Consider the following 22,841-nt stretch of genomic DNA (forward strand, 5'->3'; position numbering starts at 1 on the left):
CAGCCGCTTAACCGACTGAGCCACCCAGGTGCCCCTGTACTACCTGAATATTAGCTCAGCTATCTCTTTTGTTTCTCTTGTCTTCCAGACTTGTTTCTCCTTCTGTACTTCCTCTCTTGATTAAGGTCACCTCAACCCACCTGGATGCTTAGTCTAGAAACAACCACCTCACGTTTTTCTCTACTACCTTTTTCACGAATGCTGTCTTTCTTAAACTTTTGCTTACTCTTCTAAACCTAAGTTTTAATAGTAGTCACTTCTTCATCCCTTCTTCTTGCTCTTTTGGTCATTGGGTTCTTTTTGAATCCATCCGAATGCCGTTGCCATGGTCCTGGCTTTATGATTGGTCTCCTGGATTAAGGAATGGCCTCCCCACTGGCTTCCTGGCCCTCATCTCTGCCTTCTTTCCTACCCTCTACACTGTTGGCAGAATAATTTTCTTTTTTTTTTTTTTTTAACGTTTTTTAATTTATTTTTGAGACAGAGAGAGACAGAGCGTGAACAGGGGAGGGGCAGAGAGAGAGGGAGACACAGAATCTGAAACAGGCTCCAGGCTCTGAGCTGTCAGCACAGAGCCTGACGCGGGGCTCGAACTCATGGACCGTGAGATCATGACCTGAGCCGAAGTCGGACGCTTAACCGACTAAGCCACCCAGGCGCCCCAGAATAATTTTCTTAAATGACTTCTGATGCTGTCACTAAAGGATTTGATGGTTCCTCATCATCCATGGAAGAATCCCATTGCTTTCCTGTGGCACATAACCCACCTCATTTTGGCATCAGAGCATCAGAGCTGATGAGCTACATATATTGCTTTTCCATCACACACCTGTTGTTTCAACTTCGTGACCTTCCCAGTCATCTCCGAACATGCCTGGCTGTTTCATGCTTCCTGCTTTGGACCTACTATTTCTCTGTCTGGAATACTGTTCTTCCTCACCTCCTGGCAAGATCCACACCAAATGCCACCTTGTTTGTGATGCTCCCCAAAGTCCCTGGAGGGAGAGCTTATGACTTTTTGCCATAGGTTTGTAAAGTATATTTTGTAGACCTCAGAGGGAATACTTACAGCATTAATGTATACCCTTTATATTTTCCATCTTCCTTAGTTAGACTTCCGATTCCCAAAAACCTTGTCTTGTTTGTCTTCCTTCATAACTGTCTCTGGATCCTCAAGTTTATTTGCATGAAACAGACCCAAGATAAATGTTTTCTGAATGAATGAAGAAACGAGGCTCAGAGAAGTTCAAGATCTTGCCAAATTTCAGAACATGAATCATGACAGAATTGGAGGAAGAACACAGATCTTCTGACTTTCAACCTACTTCATGCTCTTTCTGCCACAATGCTAAAGAATTTATTTTTCCCCAATTATAAATCTAATTATTTGTGGAAAATAAAGAATGGAGTATGTGGAAAATTATTCGATCATTTTTTTTTTTTTTGGTAGTTGCTAATACTTTGGTGTCCTTCCAGTGTTTGACAAAATATTATACTTGCCTTTATACAGATTTATCATAATTTCCTATCCCCTTCATTGTTGTTTGACATTGATACTGTTCCCATATTCTTTTTTCTGCTACTGTCTGTACAAGTGCCATCAGCAAATTTGCATACCGTGCTTTTTGCCGTACCAGCTCTTTCTGTATGCTAGGGTCCCAGAAGTGTTGTAGTCCTACAATGATTTGGGTTTCCCAGGTTTTTCAGCATTCCTTTCCACATTTTGTATACTTGCATGATCTCTTTAACTCATCCTGGCAGCCTCTGACTATTAGATAAATCCTCTCCTTGGTTTTGTGGTGACTCATGAGGGAGTTGATTCTCAGGGCACACCTATACCAAGCGCCTGACATCGGTGCCCTCTGCACACCTTCATCCCTGTTTACTATTTATCTTTCAGGTATGAGTAATCATCCATTACTTAGCACTGCTTGAAACCTACATGCCTAAGGAGGAAAGCAGCCAGTTCAAAAAAGATTTAGAGAAGCTAGCCAAGGTTTGGGGAAACCAATGAAAATGATTTAAAGTTTTAAAAAAAATTGGGTTTCAGGAGAAACCTGAGGGCTCATCTAAACATGTGAGTATGTAGCTCTGTGGGTGTGGTTTGGGGCATGGAGAGCCATCCTTACTCCCAAGAATCTGGCCTACTGACCTGCGTCCCTGCCTTTATTTCCTCCTGTGGGAGAGGTTACCTCTAGAAAAACCCTGTTAAAATGTATACTTACCTGGGATGACTAAATCACATCACCACTGGTATTCATTTTCACTTCACTGGGAGTCAGCTTATCTGATTGGTTAACTGTTCCTTTTTGTCAGTGAAATGAATTTCTTAAGACCTAGGAAAGAGGGCCTTGACGTGAGAAAGGTTGCTTCAGAGTGAGGAGTTTTGTCCAAGGAGGGAGCTTCTAGACTGCAGCTGAAAGCAAGATCCTGAGCATTTGGGCACAGCATGGGACATGACTCAGGAAAAGGACAGAAGGAATTCTGAAGGCAGTTCTATTTAATTTTTAAGTTTATTTAAGGTCATTTAAACCTAGATCTCTCTCATTTATCTATCTTTCTATCTATCTAATCAATCAATTTATTATTATTATTTTTGCTAGAGATGATGTCCAGCCTTTTTATATCTTTATGACAAGAAGGAGGAAAGGACAGAATGATGTAGTTAAAAGAGCCTGGATCGGGGTGAAAAGAGTCAGGGTCTTCCAATAACTTGGGGTGCCACTGTGGGGAAGCTACTTGGTATCTGGACAATTTCTTCTTTGATAAAAAGGAAAATGATAACTTCTCTGCCTAGCTCATAACATTTTATGATGGCAAGATGAAAGTTACCTGTGAAAATGTTCTGAGAGAATTAACCCCATACAAAGATCAACTCTTTCTTCTATTAGAAAAGCCATATGACATACCAAAAAAAAAAAAAAAAAAAAAAAGGTCACAGACCTGGGTTCAAATCCCAAGTGTGCCACTTAGTACCTGTGAGGTTAGGCAGGGTCAACTTTTAGCCCCTTACTTTTGTAAAAAACAAGAAGTCACTTCAATGTCACAGAACTACTTGATGACATTAAAAGAGTTAATGCAGTGGCACCTTGGTAGCTCAGTCGGTTGGGTGTTAGGCTCTTGATTTCGGCTCAGGTCATGATCTCCCAGTCGCTGGGTTTGGACCCCGTGTAGGGCTCTGTGCTGACAGCTTGGAGCCTGTTTGAGATTCTCTGTCTCCCTTTCTCTCTGCTGTGCGTGCGCGCTCTCTCTCAAAAATAAATAAAATAATAATAGTAATAATAAAAGAGTCAATGCAGACATAGTGCCAGACACAGAGTAAACAGACAGTGACTATTTGTTTTATTCTCCTCTTCCCTTCCGTGATGTCTGATTCAGGCAGGACGGGTGGGATTGCTGAGTGACTAGGAGGTAAGACAGTGGGATGGCTAAATGACAGACGCAATGGGATCATCCACCCCTGAGATCATCCGAAGTGTATTCCCAGGCTGTTTGGGAGCTTTGACAGCATTTTGCAGATCTCACTGGAAGCCTCAGCAACTCACTGCAAAACCTAATTATGCAAGTAATAGCTGCAGACTGTCGGCTGACAGCTGGTGATTGAAATACTCCTGAGTGGCTGATAAAGTCCTGTCTGGACTTCTGTTTCCTTTTGTTCGTGATTGCCATGATTCGTATTCCAGTATACCTTTGTTTTTTCCTAATCAAGATTTGTTATTCCCTAGTCAAGCTATTATAAAATAGCTCTGGTCTCCCTCGCTGATGTGTGTGCGTTTAAATTAAGCAAATGTTTGTTTCTGATGGAGCCACACAGAGAACATGTCCCAGCGTGCAGCTCACCTGCTCTTCCTGCCTGCTTTGTCTTTCATTAGTGACCTGTGCCTGTTGCCAGTCAACGTATGGCTTTGGGCTGGAGGAATTTGACATAGAGATAGGAAGAGATATTTCGAAATTAAATTGTTAGCAAAGATGAGAATCTTTTTGTGAAATTTGGAACTTTGGAATCCTTGCTGTCATGCTGTTTGACTAGCTTTGACTCCTAGAGTCTGCAGGACTTCTGGGAACAAAGCCCATCCAAGTTCCCAAACCCTTGGAGATGTTTCAGAAGCCTCATTAGCCTGTGGCTTCCCCAAGGTAGTGAGGAGACAGGGAAAGAAGTTATCTTTGTGGTTGTTTAATTTCGAGCTGTTAGGACATTGCTTGCAAATGAGGAGCCCATTTTCTGTCTGTTGAATAAACATACATTAAACATCTTAGGCACCTTTTTCAGATTTCGAAAGACAGCAGAGAATGGGAAAACATCTTCTAGTTTGGATGTTTTGGAAATACTATCTCTTTGCAGATCTAGCCAAGTTACCAGTACCTTTACTGTTCCCCTCCTCCTCCTCCTCCTCCTCCTTCTTTATAAAGGAGAAGGGAAGTGGTTTCTTAACTAAACAATAAAAAAAAAAAAGTAACATTTTGTATTTGGCACGTTTTACCTTGTGAAATGTCAGTGCTGATGTAATTGCTTTTTTTTTTTTTTTTTTTTTTGGTGTGAATCGCATGAGATGACTGTTCTTTCAGGTTGTATGTTCTTGAGAGATAAGCCTCCTCTGAAGTCAATGTCTGTAGCAAATTGTTTGGCTTGGGCTACACGAAAAGTAACATTTACAAACATTTGTTTTAGAGGGAAGAGTTACATTCCCCGCCCCCCCCCCTTGCATTTCAGAAAAGTGTGAGGCTGAGCTGGTGGAAGGAGGTCTGAACCATTAGAAACCAAAAGCTTTTCAGAAGGAAATTGGAAGAAGGTGGGAGGCGGTGGGGGTCCAAAGATGGGATTCTTGCTGCTGTTTTGCCCCTATACTTTTGTCTTCTTTCAAACTTTTTGCTTTCACAGGATTGGAAAAAGAGCTAATGACTATGGCTTAATATCAACAAGTCTGGAAGAAAATTGATTTTATTGAAGTCCACTTTACTTAAAGAGCCGTGTTTAAGCAAAATGCCAAAAAAAGCCAACTTTAGAAACTGTTTCTTCTAAGTAAAAGAATTAAGAAAAAGTTCAGAATGTACTTAGAGTTCCACTATTGTTGAAACTTGGGCAAAGATAGCATTCCAGAGTTGTGGTCTCCAGTCCTTCCATGACAAGCTAGTCCCGGATAGCAAAGAAGTTGTTAGAAAATTCTGGGCTCCAAAATTTTAATAGCAGAATAACTATCAAAAAAGTCCATACTGTAAGGTCTATGAAGGTCATTACCACATATAGCACAAAGTGCTCATTTTGCCATGCATAAAAATAATTTTATTAATAATCAAAATGCATATTGATAAAATTAAAACAGCTATGTTTAAAATTTAAAACAATGGGACCATAAAATAAGGATCTTTTTTTCAATACGACACCTTAACATTTTAAGCAAACAGTTTTCATATTGTTTTGTTGAACTTATCTAGTTATTCAACTTCTTCCCAGCCCTTAAAAAAAAAATCTATTTGAGTGTTTGGGCAGAACAGTGAAAGTTTGTTGTCTTTTATCATTCTTTAAATCTTTGTAAAAAGTAGTTTTAGTTAAAGAGAAAACATTCTGTATAATGAGAATTTTAATATAAAACCAATGAAGGGGCACCTGACTGGCTCAGTTAGTAAAGCATGTGATTCTTTTCTTTTCTTTTTTTTTTTACATTTATTTATTTTTGAAAGACAGAGGGAGACAGAGCACAAGTGGGGGAGGGGCGGAGAGAGAATGAGACACAGAATCTGAAGCAGGCTCTAGGCACCAGGCTCTGAGCTGTCAGCATAGAGCCTGATGTGGGGCTCGAACTCACGAATTGTGAGATCATGACCTGAGCTGAAGTTGGACGCTTAACCATCTGAGCCACCCAGGTACCCCAAGCATGTGATTCTTGATCTCAGGGTTGTGAGTTCAAGCCACACATTAGGCACGGAGCCTATTTAAAATGAAGTAAAATAGGGGCAACTGGATGGCTCAGTCAGTTAAGCGTCCAACATCATCTCAAGGTTTGTGATTTTGAGCCCCACGTTGGGCTCTGAGCTGACAGCTTGGAGACTGGAGCCTGCTTCCGTTTCTGTGTTTCCCTCTTTCTCTGCCTCTCGCATGTTCATGCTCTGTCTCACTCTCTCTCTCTCAAAAATAAAATGAACATTAAAAAAATGAAATTAAATTTGTGTAAATCAGAAAAACATGGACTCCTGTTCTGATTTTATGAAAATTATGTTAACAAATTCATCAGTGGCTTTTAATTTTTTTTTTTTTTTTAATTTTGACGGTTTTACCCAAAGCAGTAACTGCATTGGTGATCATTGTGGTAAGACTGATGATTTTCATACTGAATTGTTATCCGTTTGGAAGACTTGGAAAAAAAGGATGCCAACGTGGCTGAAATTTATTTGAAATTGTATGCCCATGTGGGATGCAACTAAATATACTTAAAACTGATGAGCAACAACATAATCCTTGTGCTTAAAGAACTAGGGACCTTCAGCAGAAAGCCTTTTTTTTTTTTCTTTTTATATCACAACATTGTTTATTATGTGAATTTTTTAAAACTATTTATTTATTTTTGAGAGAGAGAGAGAGATAGGGAGTGAGCAGGGGAGGGGTAGAGAGAGAGAGAGACAGAGAACCCCAAGCAGCATCCACATTGTCAGCTCAGAGCCCGACGTGGGGCTCAACCTCATGAACCATGAGATCGTGACCTGAGCTGAAATCAAGAGTTGGACGCTTAGCTGACTGAGCCACCTAGTCGCTCCATCATGTGAATTTTTTACAATACAAACAAAAAAATATATATATATGGAAATGCAATATCTGAATACAGCTAAATGCAGAATGGTGACTTTTTTTTTCTTTTCAAGAGGCCAGGATTCCATTTCTAGTAAAACAAAGAGACTGCACATAGGTAGAAATAGGTTGGTCGTTAGCCTCACAATTAGAAAACCACTGAAAGAGGCTGCAGCAGGCAATGTAGAATATTGTAAATAACCTTTGGATTTCAGTGGAATTTCAGTTAGGTTAGTATTTCAACATAGGAAATATGGCTAAAAAGACTTTTTGCCTAGTCTTTAAAATAATGGCCTTATTTGCTGTAGAATTATGCACAAATAGGATAAAATCTATTCCTTTCTGGCTAAAAATGGTCAAAGAGCAAATATCAGCCATTGCAAAAGCTCCCGGCCTTTCTTGATGACGTCCAAGTCTTCTGAACCCTGCCGTCTAAAAGCAAAGAAATATCAAATACATTTCAAAGAGGATTTCACCCAAAATGAAAAATATTAAAATTATTAAAATTTACTATTAAAAAATAGAGATCTGATATGGATCAGATCTGATAGAGCACAGATCTGATATAAATCATCAGTGTTTCTTGCCCACCTTGCCTTCCTCTCTTCTTTCCTCTTTCCTCAATGAGTATATTGTGGGCACCACCATGTTTCCAGCGCTATTCTAGGTGCCAACGAATCATTTTAGTTTTGAGATCAATTTTGGCAGAAATAACAGTAGCAGGACTTGTCTAAGATCAGTTTGGGAAGTTTGCTACCTACCTACGAAAATCCAGTTGGGTGGGAATGAGATAATAGGCCAAGCCTGGTGCTTCCTCTCCTTCGAAAGATGTCTCTGGGCTGAGTTTGCACATAGGCACCCCAACTCAGCTTCCACCACAGCCACCCACACGTTTCTCAGGCCTGCCTAACCCAGGGAGTGAACCATCCTTCTGGATCCCTGAACGCGGGCTATTATTCATTACACCCCAGCAGGCAGCTTCCTTTGGAAGGATTCCTACCTCAGGTGTCAGGTTGCCTGTGCTTCCTGGCACCAGCCGCTCACACCTGCAGCCTCCTGGTGAGGTCCATGGGAGGCCACAGGGACGCCACCTCTGGGGCAGAGAAGTCTGAGTTGACAGCACTCAGGACAGAACCCAGACTTACGGGCTGACTGCAGTGAGAGACTTTGAAAGCTTCAGATTGGAGACACTTTGCTTTTTCATTTATTTTTATAGAAGCAAGAAAGGCAGCGGTGTGGAAGACGATGACTCACATGCTTTTGCTCTACTGCTTAGTGTTTCTTTTGCCCACAGAATCCTGCAGGACATTATGCCAGGTAAGCAAAGGGAGGTGGGAGAAGGAACCGGTAGGGAGAGAGCAAATGGAAACGAAAACCCATCTGTCCGGCAGCTCGTAGTTACCTGTGCTCAAGTGTAGGGAGAAGATAGTGGTCCAGCCTGAAGAAATTACAGCTGTGGGTAACCAAAACCTGTTTTAGCTAATAGCTTCAGACTATTTTTCTTTTGATTTTTTTCTACAAGTTTCCGAGATGCAATGAGGCTCAAATGATTTAAGGGTGATAAACTCTTTTTTTTTTTTTTTTCATATCCTTTGATGGTGATGACTTTTCATTGCTCACCGCTGGACAGTGCTACTTCCGTAGAGGCACTTGAAAGTGTGGGGGCGGTGAGGGATGTCACAATGACTGGGAGATACTTAATGGCATTTAGTGGGCAGGCCCTAGGAATGGTCTGTCTCAATGAGGCATTGTCCCACCCAGAATGAGAATCGTGATAGTGAACACAGTGGATGGGCCGGAAGGAGAAATGAGGAACTCTGACAGCCAATGGTTAATCAAGGTTTAACTGGGGTAAGGTTTGTAGCAATGTACTATTTGTAAGTTTTGTGGGGCAATGAGCCTTATGACTCTCTCTAGAATATTTTCACTCATACCATAAGTCATTTTAATGTCCTTAACAGTTACTTACTTCAAATTAGGTGTGGAGAATCATTGAGCGATTGAGAGAGGGAGAGAAGGACTAAGACTACTTTGACCTTCTTAGGAACAGTGTATTATTATTGGACTACAAGTTCTGGACAGGAGTTCCATCTCTTACATTCAGATAGGGAAACTGAGGCCCATGGTGTGGAATGTGATTTTCTTGAGGTTCCATATCTACCCAGCCACAGGACCAAGGCCAGTGCCCCGGTTTCTTCAGATTCTGTTTCTTGTTCTTTCCATTTTAATAAATGCCTTCTTAGCGAAAGCCTCCTTAGGAAAGAATGACTTTGGAAATTCTTTCTGGGAATTTCCAAATGATATTTACTTTATCTTCTGAGTGGTGTGCCACTGGATGGGAATTTTCTCCATGACTTCCCTTTTCCCCAGCACTGGACTGGTGTCTGGCTTCTGGGAGAGGCTAAAGACTCTTTCTGAAAGACCTCTTTCAGAAGACATCCCGACCCCACGGTTTGGTTCTCTTCCCCTTCTTCATTTCCTCATCCATATTTTCCCACAAGGCAGAACTTAAAGACTAGGCAGAGCCTGGGAGATTGACTTTGTTTTCTTGGTTATTGGGGATCAAGTTATGAGCATTCCATCCTTTTCTTCTCAATTTAGAAGTTGCTGGATGCTGAGTTTCTGAGTGCTACCCCTCTCCTGACCTGTCTACGCACTCAGGCAGCTTTTCAGTTGAGCAGATTACAGGTTTTCAAAGGGTCTTTTTCCTACTGTTATGGTGAAGATTGTAGACCTTTTTTTTTTCTTTTTGTAGATAGAGAGAGCACTAGTGGAGAAGAGGGGCAGAGGTATTGAAAGAGAGAGAGAGGGAGAGAGAGAGAGAGAAGCCCAACACGGGGCTCAATCCCATGACTCTGGGTTCATGACCTGAGCTGAAATCAAGAGCTGGACGCTCAACCGCCTGAGCCACCCAGGCGCTCCTGAAGATTGAGGACATCTGAAGCTCAAGTGGCTCATATAGGATGCCACCCTAGAAATGAAATGACCAGGAGTCATATATGGATGTGCTTTGGCAAATTCACTGGGAAGAAGTAAATCAGATCTTTCACTTAAGAAGGTAGAATTTCTAGAATTCTTTGTAAATAGCATGCCACGGTCTTCTGCCCACATATGTGATCAATATAATGTGACTTCACTAGAGTCTGTATAATGGGCCAAGTATTATCTGGAGTCGTTCACTTTTTTTTTTTTTTAAAGGCTTTATTAAGTAATTTCTACACCCAACGTGGGGCTCGGGCTTACAACCTCAGAATCAACAGTTGCACACTCCACTGACCAAGCCAGCCAAGCGCCCCCGGAATTTCACTTTTAAGTGCTTTATTGTGGTGTATTAGAGACCATGACCCTCTCAGGATGAGTTTAGAGCATCACCTCCCTACACCCTACATCCTCCTCTGCTCTCTCCACATGCATATGGGATGGCTTGGTGGAAAGAACAGTGTTGTAGGATTGAGAAGAGCTGGGTTCTAGTTCCAACTCTAAGAGGAGCCCCCTGCATGGTTTTGTGTAAATCACCTCATCTATCAAAGATGCGCTTTCTTTATTTATAAAATAAGAAGGTCTTTCAAAACTAAAAAAAAAAAAATGCCATTTTATTATTTTTGTTGGGGTCAAAAGCCTTTGAGTCTCCCAGGTATGAAATAAGGCTTGAATCTGTAGACCGTAAAATGGGAAGTCAGCTTGCCTCAGTGCTTTGAAGGATATTGTAACTCACGAGTCCGCAGTGATACCCTTCACTTTAGACAGACCCTAAATGCTCAATTCAGATTCTCTTAAATTCTTATTTGGTAGAGAAAATGGAAGTGTCAGGCTTGCTTCTTGATAACACAGAGAGAAACAATATAGTGAAGGAGAGAGGGACATGACCTCTACATGTTAGTCACACCGTTGAGTCACTGAATTTCTAATTCCTTCCCTAGTGGTTTAGATCTTGGAATGCAAGTTGGAGAATTGGACCATGGCTCTTCCCAGCCACTAGAGAGCAAACTTCTGGTACAAACACAGGAAGTTTCAGTCTCTCTCTCTCTCTCTCCCTGTGTACACACACATGCACATGTATGTCAGTATATACATACAAGCTAATATGTATATACACATATATGTACAAAACACAGAACTAGCATCTTAGGGGGGTATAAAAAACACAATACAAATTCCATCCGTGGATTTTGTTCTTAAGGAACATACAATTTAAATGAGATAATATGCATATATAAAAATGATTAGAGAGTCAAAGGCAGGAAGGTGAGTATATGTGAAGCATTGAATGAGAGGTATAGTGGTGTAGACAACAAATCCTACAGGAGACAGAGAGGGAACGATGTACCATTTGAAACTGGAAAGACTTCTTGGAAGGGACGAACTTGAGCTCTGTATGTAATAGATAGTAAGTTCATATTCAGAGAATAGTAACAGGAGCTAAATCTTAAGTACCACTTAAGATATTCCAGGCCCCATTCTAAGTGTTTTCCATAGCTGATCTCATTTATTCTTCATTAAAGTGCTCTGAGGTATCACACAATTCTAATAGTATCATTCTCACCCTGCTTTATCGATGAGGACCCTGAGGCCCAGAGAGATGAACTTTTTCAAGGTTTCAAGTAGTGGTGTTGGGATTTGGACCCAGGCGGTCTGCTCCAAGACTATACCCTTCGACCACAATATGATACTGCTGCTCAGTGAGGGGTCTAGTCTGATGAATGGGTGGGCTAGAGAAGGGTTTTTAATCAGGAGGGGTGGGAAATGCTCAGGATAGGGGGCAGCCAGATGTGAAGAGAGTTCTGTAAAAGGAGAAGAATACAGGGGTTCCTGGATGGCTCAGTTGCTTAAGTGTCTGACTCTTGATTTCGTCTCCCGTCATGATCTCACAGTTTGTGAGATTGAGCCCTGAGTCTGGCTGTGTGCTGACAGTGCAGAGTCGGCTTGGGATTTTTCTCTCTGTCTGTCTGTCTCTGCCCCTCCTGCCCTCTCTCTCAATATAAAATTAAAAACATTTTTTTAAAGAAAAAGAATACAAAATTACAAATACAAGATTGAGGGTAAAGTGAGAATCTACTTAGGAAAGTAATTGCAACAAATTTCAAATTTAGAAATGCCGAAGAGAATTAGATTTGGTAATTACTCAGCATTATTCAGTAATAAATCCATTAAAATAGCAATATTTTAATTAATGAACTGCCCACATTTTTGTCTCTACATTTTTAGCTGCATACTTGCATGCCAATAATTTTGTAATATTTTTTTCTGGATAGAAAATAGAAAAATTATTCAGTTTTCACTCTAGCATTGCTGATTCAATTTGTTTTTTATTATTGTTGGTTTAGAAGAATATCTTTCAGCTTCTCGTTTCATTATTAGTAACGCCATGTAAATATGTAAGACTTTTGTCAGCTTTGGGAAAACATCTAACAAGTTTCTTTCATATATGACCTGCAAAGTGTCCAGAACACTTAGAATTTTCTTGTTCTGTGACTAATTGTAACTACTCTTAAAGTAAATACCATTTATATGTTGATGTCCTCCTTGTAATGTGCTGATGACTGCAAATTACATAAATATATGCTATTAAATTCAAACTAGATGTATCCCCAACTCGACTTCTACTTCTCTAGATTCTCTAGTGCTATCCAGAATGAAGGAGAGTGTGAAGTAAGGAAAGGTGAAGTGGCAAAAAATAATGGTCTGAACAGATGGTGGTTAAGCTATTTTGCTTTTGAAATTTTAATGAAATACACGATCATGTGAACACATTGCTAAACCCTCTCTCACTGCTTGGAAGGGGCCATATACACAAGGAATTCTACAGCCTAACCTTCATTCATCTCCACGTAAGCTCACCTCTGCTCCTGGTGCATTTCTTGGATAGAACGTTGATCCTTCTTGCCGGACTGCTCCTGCAGTGGGAGAGAAAGCCATCCAGGCTGATGAGGAATGGGGCCATGGGGACTTACTTCATGGTCTCAGCTTTTGGAGGCATCTTGGCATCAGAGCTGAGTCCGATGTGGCTGTTAGTCTGTGACTAGAGTGAATCATTGGGCTGGCATATCAATAATTAATTTTCATGTGAATTTTGATTTTCCCTTTCTAGGTTGCTAACAAAAGCAAGGAGATGTCTCCCAGGCCACAAGGTATGTCGGCAGCGGTTAGTAATCAGATGGAAGTTTTTATGTTTATTATTGTAATAGCCAGGCTCAGCCCTCTGTTTATTGGCATGGCAGACGGGACGCCTGGATGGCTGGCATGTGGATTGTTTATCTTTCTCCTATTAAATTGTACTTTTGACCCCTGCTCCCCTCTCCTCTCAGCACCCTCTGCTCCATCCTGGCCTGAGAGTTCTTTGCCAAAAACTCTTTCAATTGAGCCAAGTCAGATGGGAGCAGTGGCTAGAACAGGTCTGTGAGAACTCGTTGATGACATACTCATTCCGGAGCTGGGAGCTTTCTCCAAGAACATCGAGCGCAGTGGCTTCCATACTGTGTTCTGGGAAGCTAGAGGGGTTACAGGACGTGTCCAGCGGGTTCCTGTGGAGTGTGACAGACCTAGTGAACTGAACACGGGCTCTTGCTTCTCACTTCAACTGGGATAGTTCCACTTTTATCTGCCTTACATGTGTGAGTTCTGGATAATGTTTTGTTGGAAGCAATAGGTGTTTGCCACCGAAATAGTATGACAATCACTGATCTATTTCAGTCTCCCCCCACTTTGCAAAGAAAACACACAGCGATGTCCGCAGGGTTTACGTGCCCTCGCTGTGCTGACGTCTTGGTGATTGGCCCGTGCAGCCCAGAGCCCCAGCCTCTCCATCTGATGCTGATACCTTTTATTTCCCCAGGTGTATGCGATGGCGTCTGTGTGGACAATTCCCACTGCAGTCAACCTTGCCCTCCAGACTCGCAGGGAAATATGGGGTTCTTATGCAGGCAGAAGAAATGGCACAAGATCACTGAAACCTGTCAGACTCTTAATGCCTTCAACATCTTTGAGGTACTATCCTTTCTCTCGCACACAGAGTGGAGTCCCCACGTTAGCAACGCATTGCATGGTCAATAAGAGAGAGGGAGAGCACAAGGCAGGGCTGGTAGGCGAGTGTGTTTGTACGTGAATACATAAACACACGCTCATCTTCTCTCCCTGCACAAGGAGGGAGGTCCTAACTGTGGGCATCTAAAAGTTTGTGCTCTGGTCTCCCACACGCTTCATGACACAAAGAAACCTGATCCTGAGGTCAGAGCTAGAAGGGCTTTCTGGAGGGATCATGGCCTACTTCTCCATCTTTGCTCATAGCTTTTTAAAATATTTTTATTTATTTATGTTGAGATAGAGAAAGCACAAGTGGGAAGGGGGCAGAGAGAGAGGGAGAGAGAATCCCAAGCAGGCTCTGCACTGTCAGTGCAGAGCCCGATGTGGGGCTCGAATTCACGAGCCATGAGATCATGACCTGAGCCGAAGTCGGATGCTTAACCGACTGAGCCACCAGGCACCCCAGCTTTTAGCTTTTAATACGGAGCTGTGATATTTAACATAGCTTTCACTGACCAGAAGCACAGGCAACCCTGAGAACTTTTAGATATGCAGAATTCAGACCCCATCCCAGATCTGTTGAATCTGAATTTTCATGGTATCAATCACCTCAGGTGATTTCTGTGCTCAGTAAAGCATGAGAAGCAAGCTGACCTAAAGGGAAGGACTTCGTCATCAAACAAATGAGCACATTTCCATATATACTTAAGTAATTACACATTTAAAAAAATCGCGTTTGATAAAATCAGGACAAATACTTTTTGTTCTCTTTGTGTTTCATTTACTCCTCTTATTTCTTGTTTTTTATTATTATTTTTTTAATGTTTATTTATTTTTGAGAGAGGGAGAGAGAGAGACAGCATGAGTGGGGGAGAGAGAGACAGAGGGAGACAGAGAATCCAAAGCAGGCTCCAGGCTCTGAGCCGTCAGCACAGAGCCCGACCCGGGGCTCAAACTCACAAATGGTGAGATCAGACCTGAGCTGAAGTCGGACCCTTAATAGACTGAGCCACCCAGGTGTCCCTTTTGTACTCTTTTTCTCATAAGGGCTTTACCTTTTCTGAAGTTCAGCTCCTGATTCCTTCAGAGGAGCCAATGCTTTAGCATCTAGGAACATCCCCCTTCAGTGGTTTTGCATGTGGCCACGGGGAGTGCCAGTGGATTCTTCACCTGAAGTCCCTGAGCAGACTTCAAAGGCTGCCCTCTCCAGGATGTCTGTCACCGGCCCACCCCTAATTTGAGGGACCTTTGCAAAGATACTCACAGAAAGCCACGTACCATACACTTTAATATCTAAATGCTTTCAATCAAGCTTACGGACCACTAAGTAGAATATATTCTGCTGACCTTTCATCCCAGATTCCATCCTGCACCTGTAGGGTGGTGGAAAGCCAAGGCCACCTGTTCATAACCCTGGAAACAGAGGTCCCTGTGCCACCTGTCGGGCCTAGTGGCTAGCACCCCGGTGGCTTGGTCCATCCTTGGTAGCATTTCTAAGAAGTTCCCAGGGGATGTCTATGCTGTTGGATGGAGGGCCATGCAGGCCCTGGAAGTGGACTTGGGGTTGCTAAGCGGGGACTTTGAGTGTCTAGATGCAGGGACATGAGTTCTGAGTAGGCGTGTCCTCTAGGCCCACGCAGACTTTTTGTCTTGTGAAGGGCCAGGCTAGAGGAGGCCGGAAAGGGGTCCTTTGAAGTAAGGGCTGGCAGTTTTTTTGTTTTTTTTCTGTTAAGGACCAGACAGTTAATATTTTAGTCCTTGTGGGTCATGGGGTCTCTATTGCGAGTATTTGACCCTGCCGTTGTGGCATGAAAGCCGCCATAGACAATACTTAAACAAATGAGCAGATTGGGTCCCAATAAAACTTTATTTACAAGAAACAGGCAGCCAGTCAGGGGCCATGTTTGCCACTCCTGCACGGAGGTGTGGGCCCCAGAGCCTGAATCTGTAGGCGATACTGTTGATCATTATTTTCAGTCATTCTTTTGTCTTGGCGTCAGTTGATTCATCTAAATCTAGTTCAGAATTTCCATTTTTAAAATACGCTCGTGCCTCATGCTCTGCCCCTCAGGAATAGTAAAAATAAGCTTAAATGACACTAGAAATGTATCTACGCGCACAGGACATATATACGCTATAGAGACGCAGAAGGGGTCTGAAGTGGTATGCTAAAGATAACATTTACTCTCTGGAGGGAGGGGATTAAGGAGCAGGCAGCTGGCAAGCTGGGACTTTCATTTTCTGTCCGTGTGCCTTGGTATTGGGCAAGTTATTCCACAGCAGATGTGACTTTGAAGATGTGAAATTGAAAAACACGCTGCAGTACACAATTGTGTGATAAGGCTGTCCTCGGTTTTAGTAAAGGTGCTTTTATTTTCAAAACAAAAGTAACATAATCAAAACTTTCTTTTTGCCACTTCGTAGACAAATTTATATTCGATCCAACCACTAGGAGGAAATACAAAAGTAGATGAGTATGCCAGAAAGCCTGAGACCATCACAGACAGGCTGATGCAAACGTGTCCGAAGGATTTGTCCTGTGTAATCAGGAACATTCGGCAGTCTCCCCGGATCCCGGGAAACATCGCTGTCATTGTGCAGCTCTTACACAACATATCCACGGTGTTATTGACAGATGTTGACGTGGCGAAGATGAAGGTGAGTAGCCTTGATTTGGCAGAATGATACCTCAGTGGAAAGGAATGCAGGTTGATTGGAATATTCAGTGGGCTTTTTGGGGTCCGAGGACCACCTCTTTCACATCAGTGTCTGTAATGCGTAGCATAACAATAAGTGTTCAATAAATGCTCAATAAATGTTCACTGAACAAGGAACAAAAGACATAGAAAAGTGAACATGCTCCATCAGTAAGCATTTAGAGACAGCACTTATTGGGTACTGGATCAGATACCGGAATAAGCTTTCCCAATGTGTATTTTAGCCACTGGAAACCTCTAAGAACCATTCTGGTTCTTGCAGAGACTTTTCTTACTTTTATTTTTGAGTCAGAATAATAGATTGCTAAAATAGAAAATGACTGAATGCAAAGAAAACAGCCATACATATGTGCTGCAGAAGTGTGAAATGGAATTGGACTTCTTTTCTTTTCTTTTCTTTTCTTTTCTTTTCTTTTCTTTCCTTTCCTTTCCTTTCCTTTCCTTTCCTTTCCTTTCCTTTCCTTTCTTTTCTTCTTTTCTTTTCTTCCCTTCCCTTCCCTTCCCTTCCCTTCCCTTCCCTTCCCTTCCTTTCCTTTCCTTTCCTTTCCTTTCCTTTCCTTTCCTTTCCTTTCCTTTCCTTTCCTTTCCTTTCCTTCCTCCTTTCCTTTCCTTTCCTTTCCTTTCCTTTCCTTTCCTTTCCTTTCCTTTCCTTTCCTTTCTCCTTTCCTTTCCTTTCCTTTCCTTTCCTTTCCTTTCCTTTCCTTTCCTTCTTTCCTTTCCTTTCCTTTCCTTTCCTTTCCTTTCCTTTCCTTTCCTTCCTCCTTTCCTTTCCTTTCTTTTCCTTTCCTTTCCTTTCATTTCTTTTCAATAATATGTTTTTTAAAAGTTTTATCTATCTATCTATCTATCTATCTATCTATCTATCTATCTGTCTATCATCTATTGAGAGAGAGAGTGCATGCGAGTGGGGAAAGGGCAGAGAGAGGAAGAGAGAGAATCCCAAGCGGGTCTGCGCTGTCAGCATAGAGCTTGACGTGGGGCTCAATCTCACAAACTGTGAGATCATGACCTGAGCCAAACTCCAGAGTCGGCTGCTTAACTGACTGTGCCACCCAGACACCCCTTATTTTTGATCTTTGAGGCAGAGGACAAAAAGCAGGTTCAGCCTCTGGGGTTACTTGTCAATTCGCTATGTTTCTGCACAGGGTCTTGCACACAGTTGGGATTTAATAGATGTTAATTGCATGATGGGTACACTGAGCAGGGTAAGCGAGTTGCTGGCTTCACCAAGATGTGAAGTGGGACCGATGATGTCCATGAGCTGTCCACCTGGCTGCCTCACAGGGAGACATTGCATATGTGACACGAGGGCAACTCACTCCTTGCTCTATCCCTCAACTTACATTTTGGTGGTGTGTGGGTACCCTGGGGATCTCATTACGATGCTGATTATGACTCATCGGGTCTAGGGTGGGCCCTGAGATTGCATATTTCTAAGAAGTTCCCAGGGGATGTCTATGCTGTTGGATGGAGGACCACACTTGATGAAAGTGACTCTTGACTGTTCTGGCAGATGCCCAGAGCAGCTCAGTACTAATGCTGGTTCTTCCTTGGCAGAGTTACAGCATCATGGCCAACCACATTCTTAACAGCAAAAGCATCTCAAACTGGACCTTCATCCCGGACAGAAATAGCAGCTGTGTCCTGCTACACTCAGTCAACTCCTTTGCCAGAAAGCTATTTATAAATAAATATCCGATTGACATATCAGATGTCTTCATTCATACTATGGGCACTGCCATATCCCCAGACAACACTGGAAAGAATTTCAGTTTTTCAATGAGAGTTAATGACACCAGCAGTGAGATCACTGGGCAGGTGTTGATCAGTAGAGATGAACTTCGGAAGGTGCCCGCTCCTTCTCAGGCCATCAGCATTGCATTTCCAACTCTTGGGGCCATCTTAAAAGCCAGTTTTTTGGAAAACGTCACAGTGAATGGGCTTGTCTTATCTGTCATTTTGCCCAAGGAACTTAAAAGAATCTCACTGATTTTTGAAAAGATCAACAAGTCAGAGGAGAAGAGGACACAGTGTGTTGGCTGGCACTCCTTGGAGAGCAGATGGGACCAGCAGGCCTGTCAAATAATTCAAGAAAACTCCCAGCAAGCTGTTTGCAAATGTAGGCCAAGCAAGTTGTTTACCTCTTTTTCCATTCTTATGTCACCCCACATCTTGGAGAGCCCGATCCTGACTTATATCACGTACATAGGCCTGGGCATTTCTATTTGCAGCTTGATCCTTTGCTTGTCCATTGAGGCCTTGGTCTGGGGCCAAGTGACAAAGACAGAGATCTCGTACTTACGCCATATATGCATTGCTAATGTTGCGGCCACCTTGCTGATGGCTGATGTGTGGTTCATTGTGGCTTCCTTTCTTAGCGGTCCAGTGGCACATCACAGTGGGTGTGTGGCAGCAACATTTTTTGTTCATTTCTTTTACCTTTCTGTGTTTTTCTGGATGCTTGCCAAAGCGCTCCTTATCCTCTACGGAATCCTGATTGTCTTCCATACACTGCCCAAGTCGGTCCTGGTGGCAGCTCTCTTTTCAATCGGCTACGGGTGCCCCTTGGTCATTGCTGCTATCACAGTTGCTGCCACTGAGCCCGGCAAAGGCTACCTCCGGCCTGAGGCCTGCTGGCTCAACTGGGACATGACCAAGGCCCTCTTGGCCTTTGTGGTCCCAGCTCTGGCCATTGTGGTAGTGAACCTGGTCACAGTCACACTCGTGATTGTCAAGACCCAGCGACCCGCCATTGGCAGTTCCATGTTCCAGGAGGTGAGAGCCATTGTGAGAATCAGTAAGAACATCGCCATCCTCACACCGCTGCTGGGACTGACCTGGGGATTTGGAATAGCCATGGTCATTGATGACAGCAACCTTGCCTTCCACATTATCTTCTCTGTGCTCAATGCATTCCAGGTAAGTCTAGATGCTACTGACCAAGTACTAAGAGAATTCAGGAAGAAGTTTTGTGATTCGGAGCTTTTGGAATCATATTTCTTTATTTCTGTCTTTTTTAAAAATTCATTTATTTATTTTGGGAGAGAGCGAGCACGAGCAGGGGAGAGGCAGAGAGAGGGAGAGAGAGAGAGAGGGAATCCCAAGCAGGCTCCGCATTGTCAGTGCAGAGCTTGATGTGGGACTCAAACTCATGAACCGGAAGATCATGACCTGAGCAAAACCAAGAGTTGGAAAGTCAACCGACTGACCCACCCAGGAGCCCCATAGAATCATATTTCTTTATAAAAGACAATAGATTTGGAATAGAATTTTTTTTTTTAATTTTTTTAACGTTTATTTATTTTTGAGACAGAGAGACAGAGCATGAATGGGGGAGGGTCAGAGAGAGGGAGACACAGAATCTGAAACAGGCTCCAGGCTCTGAGCTGTCAGCACAGAGCCCGACGCGGGGCTCGAACTCACGGACTGCGAGATCATGACCTGAGCCGAAGTTGGCCGCTTAACCGACTGAGCCACCCAGGTGCCCCTGGAATAGAATATTAAGTGAGGAAATAAACTCTTTTTCCCCAGAAAGGCCTGGATGCAAATCTTGACTCTCTCATTTACTGATATATAACGTTCTTTTGAGGTATTTGATTAACTTTTCTGAGCCATATTTTTCTCACTTATAAAATGGGTATTACCACTGCCTGCCTGAAATACTGAAATAAAACAGTGGGTGGAAAGCATCAAGTTCAAAAATGACCTAAAGATCATGAATAGCACTACAGTAGGCTGAGCTGCTACTGTTCAGAACTAAATACCACTACTTCCCCCAAATCTAGGTACCCAACTGGAGGTATTAAAATGTGCACATTCATGGCATTTCTTTCCATTTAGAATTTTTGGTTCCCATTGGAAACCATCTTATTGTAATGAGGCAAGTCATACAGAATGATATTAACGATGGTTTCTCTTCTCTTCTCTCACCTCTATGAATTAAGCAATGTTCACAGTTTCACGGGTATCTTTGCCAAATTTTTTATGCTTATATACAAATATATTTTCACATAATATAGGGGTTAAAATATACATTATTATGCACCTTACTTTTTCACTTAAAGATACATTGTAGCATCTTACCAGGTTACCATGTAGAAATATGACAGGATAGTATGCTGTATTCAATAAGCCTCTACTTGACTGAATTTTTTTTCATTTTTTTTTTCTGTCACCGGGTACCAAGGAGCCAAAATTTATTACACTGAATGTTAAATATGTAGATAGGAACTAGTTGATAAGAAAGCTTTTATCTTTCTAAAGACCTTTAAAATAATCCTTTCTTCTGAGTGTATGCTTATTCGGAAATAAATGTTTTACCTAATGGATAATAGAGATTTTGGGTCAAATATTTTCTCCTTTTTCTCTTTTAAGATTTGTGTATAAACAATTTCATTAAATTTTTTTTTATTTTTATTTAAAAAATTTTTTTTATGTTTATTTATTTTTGAGAGAGACAGAGACAGAATGTGAGTGGGTTAGGGGCAGAGAGAGAAGGAGACACAGAATCTGAAGCAGGCTCCAGGCTCTGAGCTGTCAGCACAGGGCCTGATGCAGGGCTTGAACTCATGAACTGTGAGATTATGACCTGAGCTGAAGTGAGACGCTCAACCAACTGAGCCACCCAGGCGCCCCTAAAAAGTTTTTTTAATGTTTATTTTTAAGAGAAACAGAGAGAGAGGGAGACACAGAGTGTGAGTGGGGGAGGGGTAGAGAGAGAGAGGGAGACACAGAATCTGAAGCAGGGTCCAGGCTCTGAGCTGTCAGCACAGAGCCCGACACAGGGCTTGAACCCACGAACCATGAGATCATGATCTGAGGCTAAGTTGGACACTTAACCGATTGAGCCACCCAGGGGCCCCCAGTGATTTCATTTTATAATAAGCATTTTGATGCCTTGGAGAACAAAGCTAATAATAATGATAATAATGGTTCCTTGTCTTTGGGATCTCTGTTTGTATGCATTTCTATAGAAAATATGAATAGTATCCTATAATTTTTGTATAGCTCTTATCCATGTTTATGTGGCTAGTCATGCATAGGGCTGGGAGAACAACCTAGTGTTCTTAAATTTCTGTTCAGTATATTCCCATGGCTATTTGTCAGGAACCCTTAAGGAGTTGATGTATCTACTCCTCAACATTTCCCTTTCCTTGTCACCCGGTGTTGGGGTTGCAGATCTTTACTGTGATTTTTGTTGGGACTAGGCTCTGAGCACTCGTATTTTGGTGCCATGAGTTCCTTTACCTGTCATGACAGGATCAACTTGTAATTTCAACTCAGTTTTTGTCTTGACTCCTGGCAAGGGGGATGGAGCTCATCCAAATGCCAGTACTGATGGAGGTGAGAAGCTGAGAGCAGGGTGTGGGTGAAGGGTAGACCCTGGGCATGAGGACTGGTAGGTATTAGGCACCGGTGTGCTGAGGCTGTTTTGCCCTGGCTCAAGAGAAATGACTTCTATTTTTTGGAATTTTGCAAAGGGACATCATTAAAAATTAAACATATAAACTTTTAATTAAATAAAACAATGGCTCTGTTTAAGGTCCTACATCCTCCAAATGCATTACTTCCTAATTATTTGTCTACACTTTACTTTGCTTGTGAGGGTATTTGCATCTACTGTATGTGTATGGTGGAAACTCTGTATTATGATGTGTCCATCCCTTTCTAACTCCATCTTCAGTGATGTCATGTTGTTAGATTTAAATCAGCCAGGGTGGGAGTATTTAAATGGAGACTGGTAAGTGCTTCAAATTAGGAGAGCTGGTTACTGCTATTTACCAGACCCGTGGACCAGGGCATCCTGAGGATGCCCAGTGTTGGAGGAGAGAAAGGAGAGCCACAGATCTGTTGAGGTGGGAGACACAATGAAGTGAGCAGAAGGAAGCAGGACAAGCAGAGTCCTAGGAAGAGCCAAGATGAGGGGCAGCTGGGGCTGATAGAGCAGAGAGGGGAGAGAGACTCCTAAACACACTGGGAGGTCCAGAAGATGTAAGAGAAAGACTCTTCTGAAGCTTTCCTGGTCCTAGCCTCATGTGAGCACCTCCATTGGTTTTAAAGCTCGATCATCCCCTTTACCAGAGGATAATTATTATGTAGTCAATTGCTGATTTGACTGCTCACTTGTAATCCATAACTTCTGGTTGGTATCCTCTCTTGTATTTACTGAATACAACTGTAAATACAGTTCCTTTCGTATGCCTTCCATAACAGTAACTGTAGGTTGGGTAAGCTGTGGGGACCCCCTCATAGCTGTTGTGGCTAGAGAAAATAAATGTCTCAGTTCATTTGAGCCGCTGTAACAAAAATACCGTAGATTGGGT

General features: G+C 42.3%; 1 protein-coding gene across 2 annotated transcripts in view; it reads left to right on the forward strand.

The window, feature by feature from the left end:
• The window catches only part of ADGRF2 (adhesion G protein-coupled receptor F2), a 41,867-nt gene that overhangs the window by 7,328 nt on the left and 11,698 nt on the right, over positions 1 to 22,841 (forward strand). Inside the window, exons 2-6 of one of the 2 annotated variants that reach the window (XM_042986524.1) lie at positions 7,998 to 8,098; positions 12,870 to 12,909; positions 13,614 to 13,765; positions 16,226 to 16,459; positions 18,076 to 19,437. In XM_042986524.1, coding sequence (XP_042842458.1) covers positions 8,027 to 8,098; positions 12,870 to 12,909; positions 13,614 to 13,765; positions 16,226 to 16,459; positions 18,076 to 19,437 — 1,860 coding nt within the window. In that variant the 5' untranslated portion in view covers positions 7,998 to 8,026. Of the gene's footprint in view, positions 1 to 7,997; positions 8,099 to 8,477; positions 8,633 to 12,869; positions 12,910 to 13,613; positions 13,766 to 16,225; positions 16,460 to 18,075; positions 19,438 to 22,841 lie in introns of those variants that run through there. The other variant, XM_042986525.1, reaches the window with a different exon arrangement.

Source organism: Panthera tigris, chromosome B2, assembly GCF_018350195.1.
Source record: "Panthera tigris isolate Pti1 chromosome B2, P.tigris_Pti1_mat1.1, whole genome shotgun sequence".
NCBI classification, from domain to species: domain Eukaryota; kingdom Metazoa; phylum Chordata; class Mammalia; order Carnivora; family Felidae; genus Panthera; species Panthera tigris.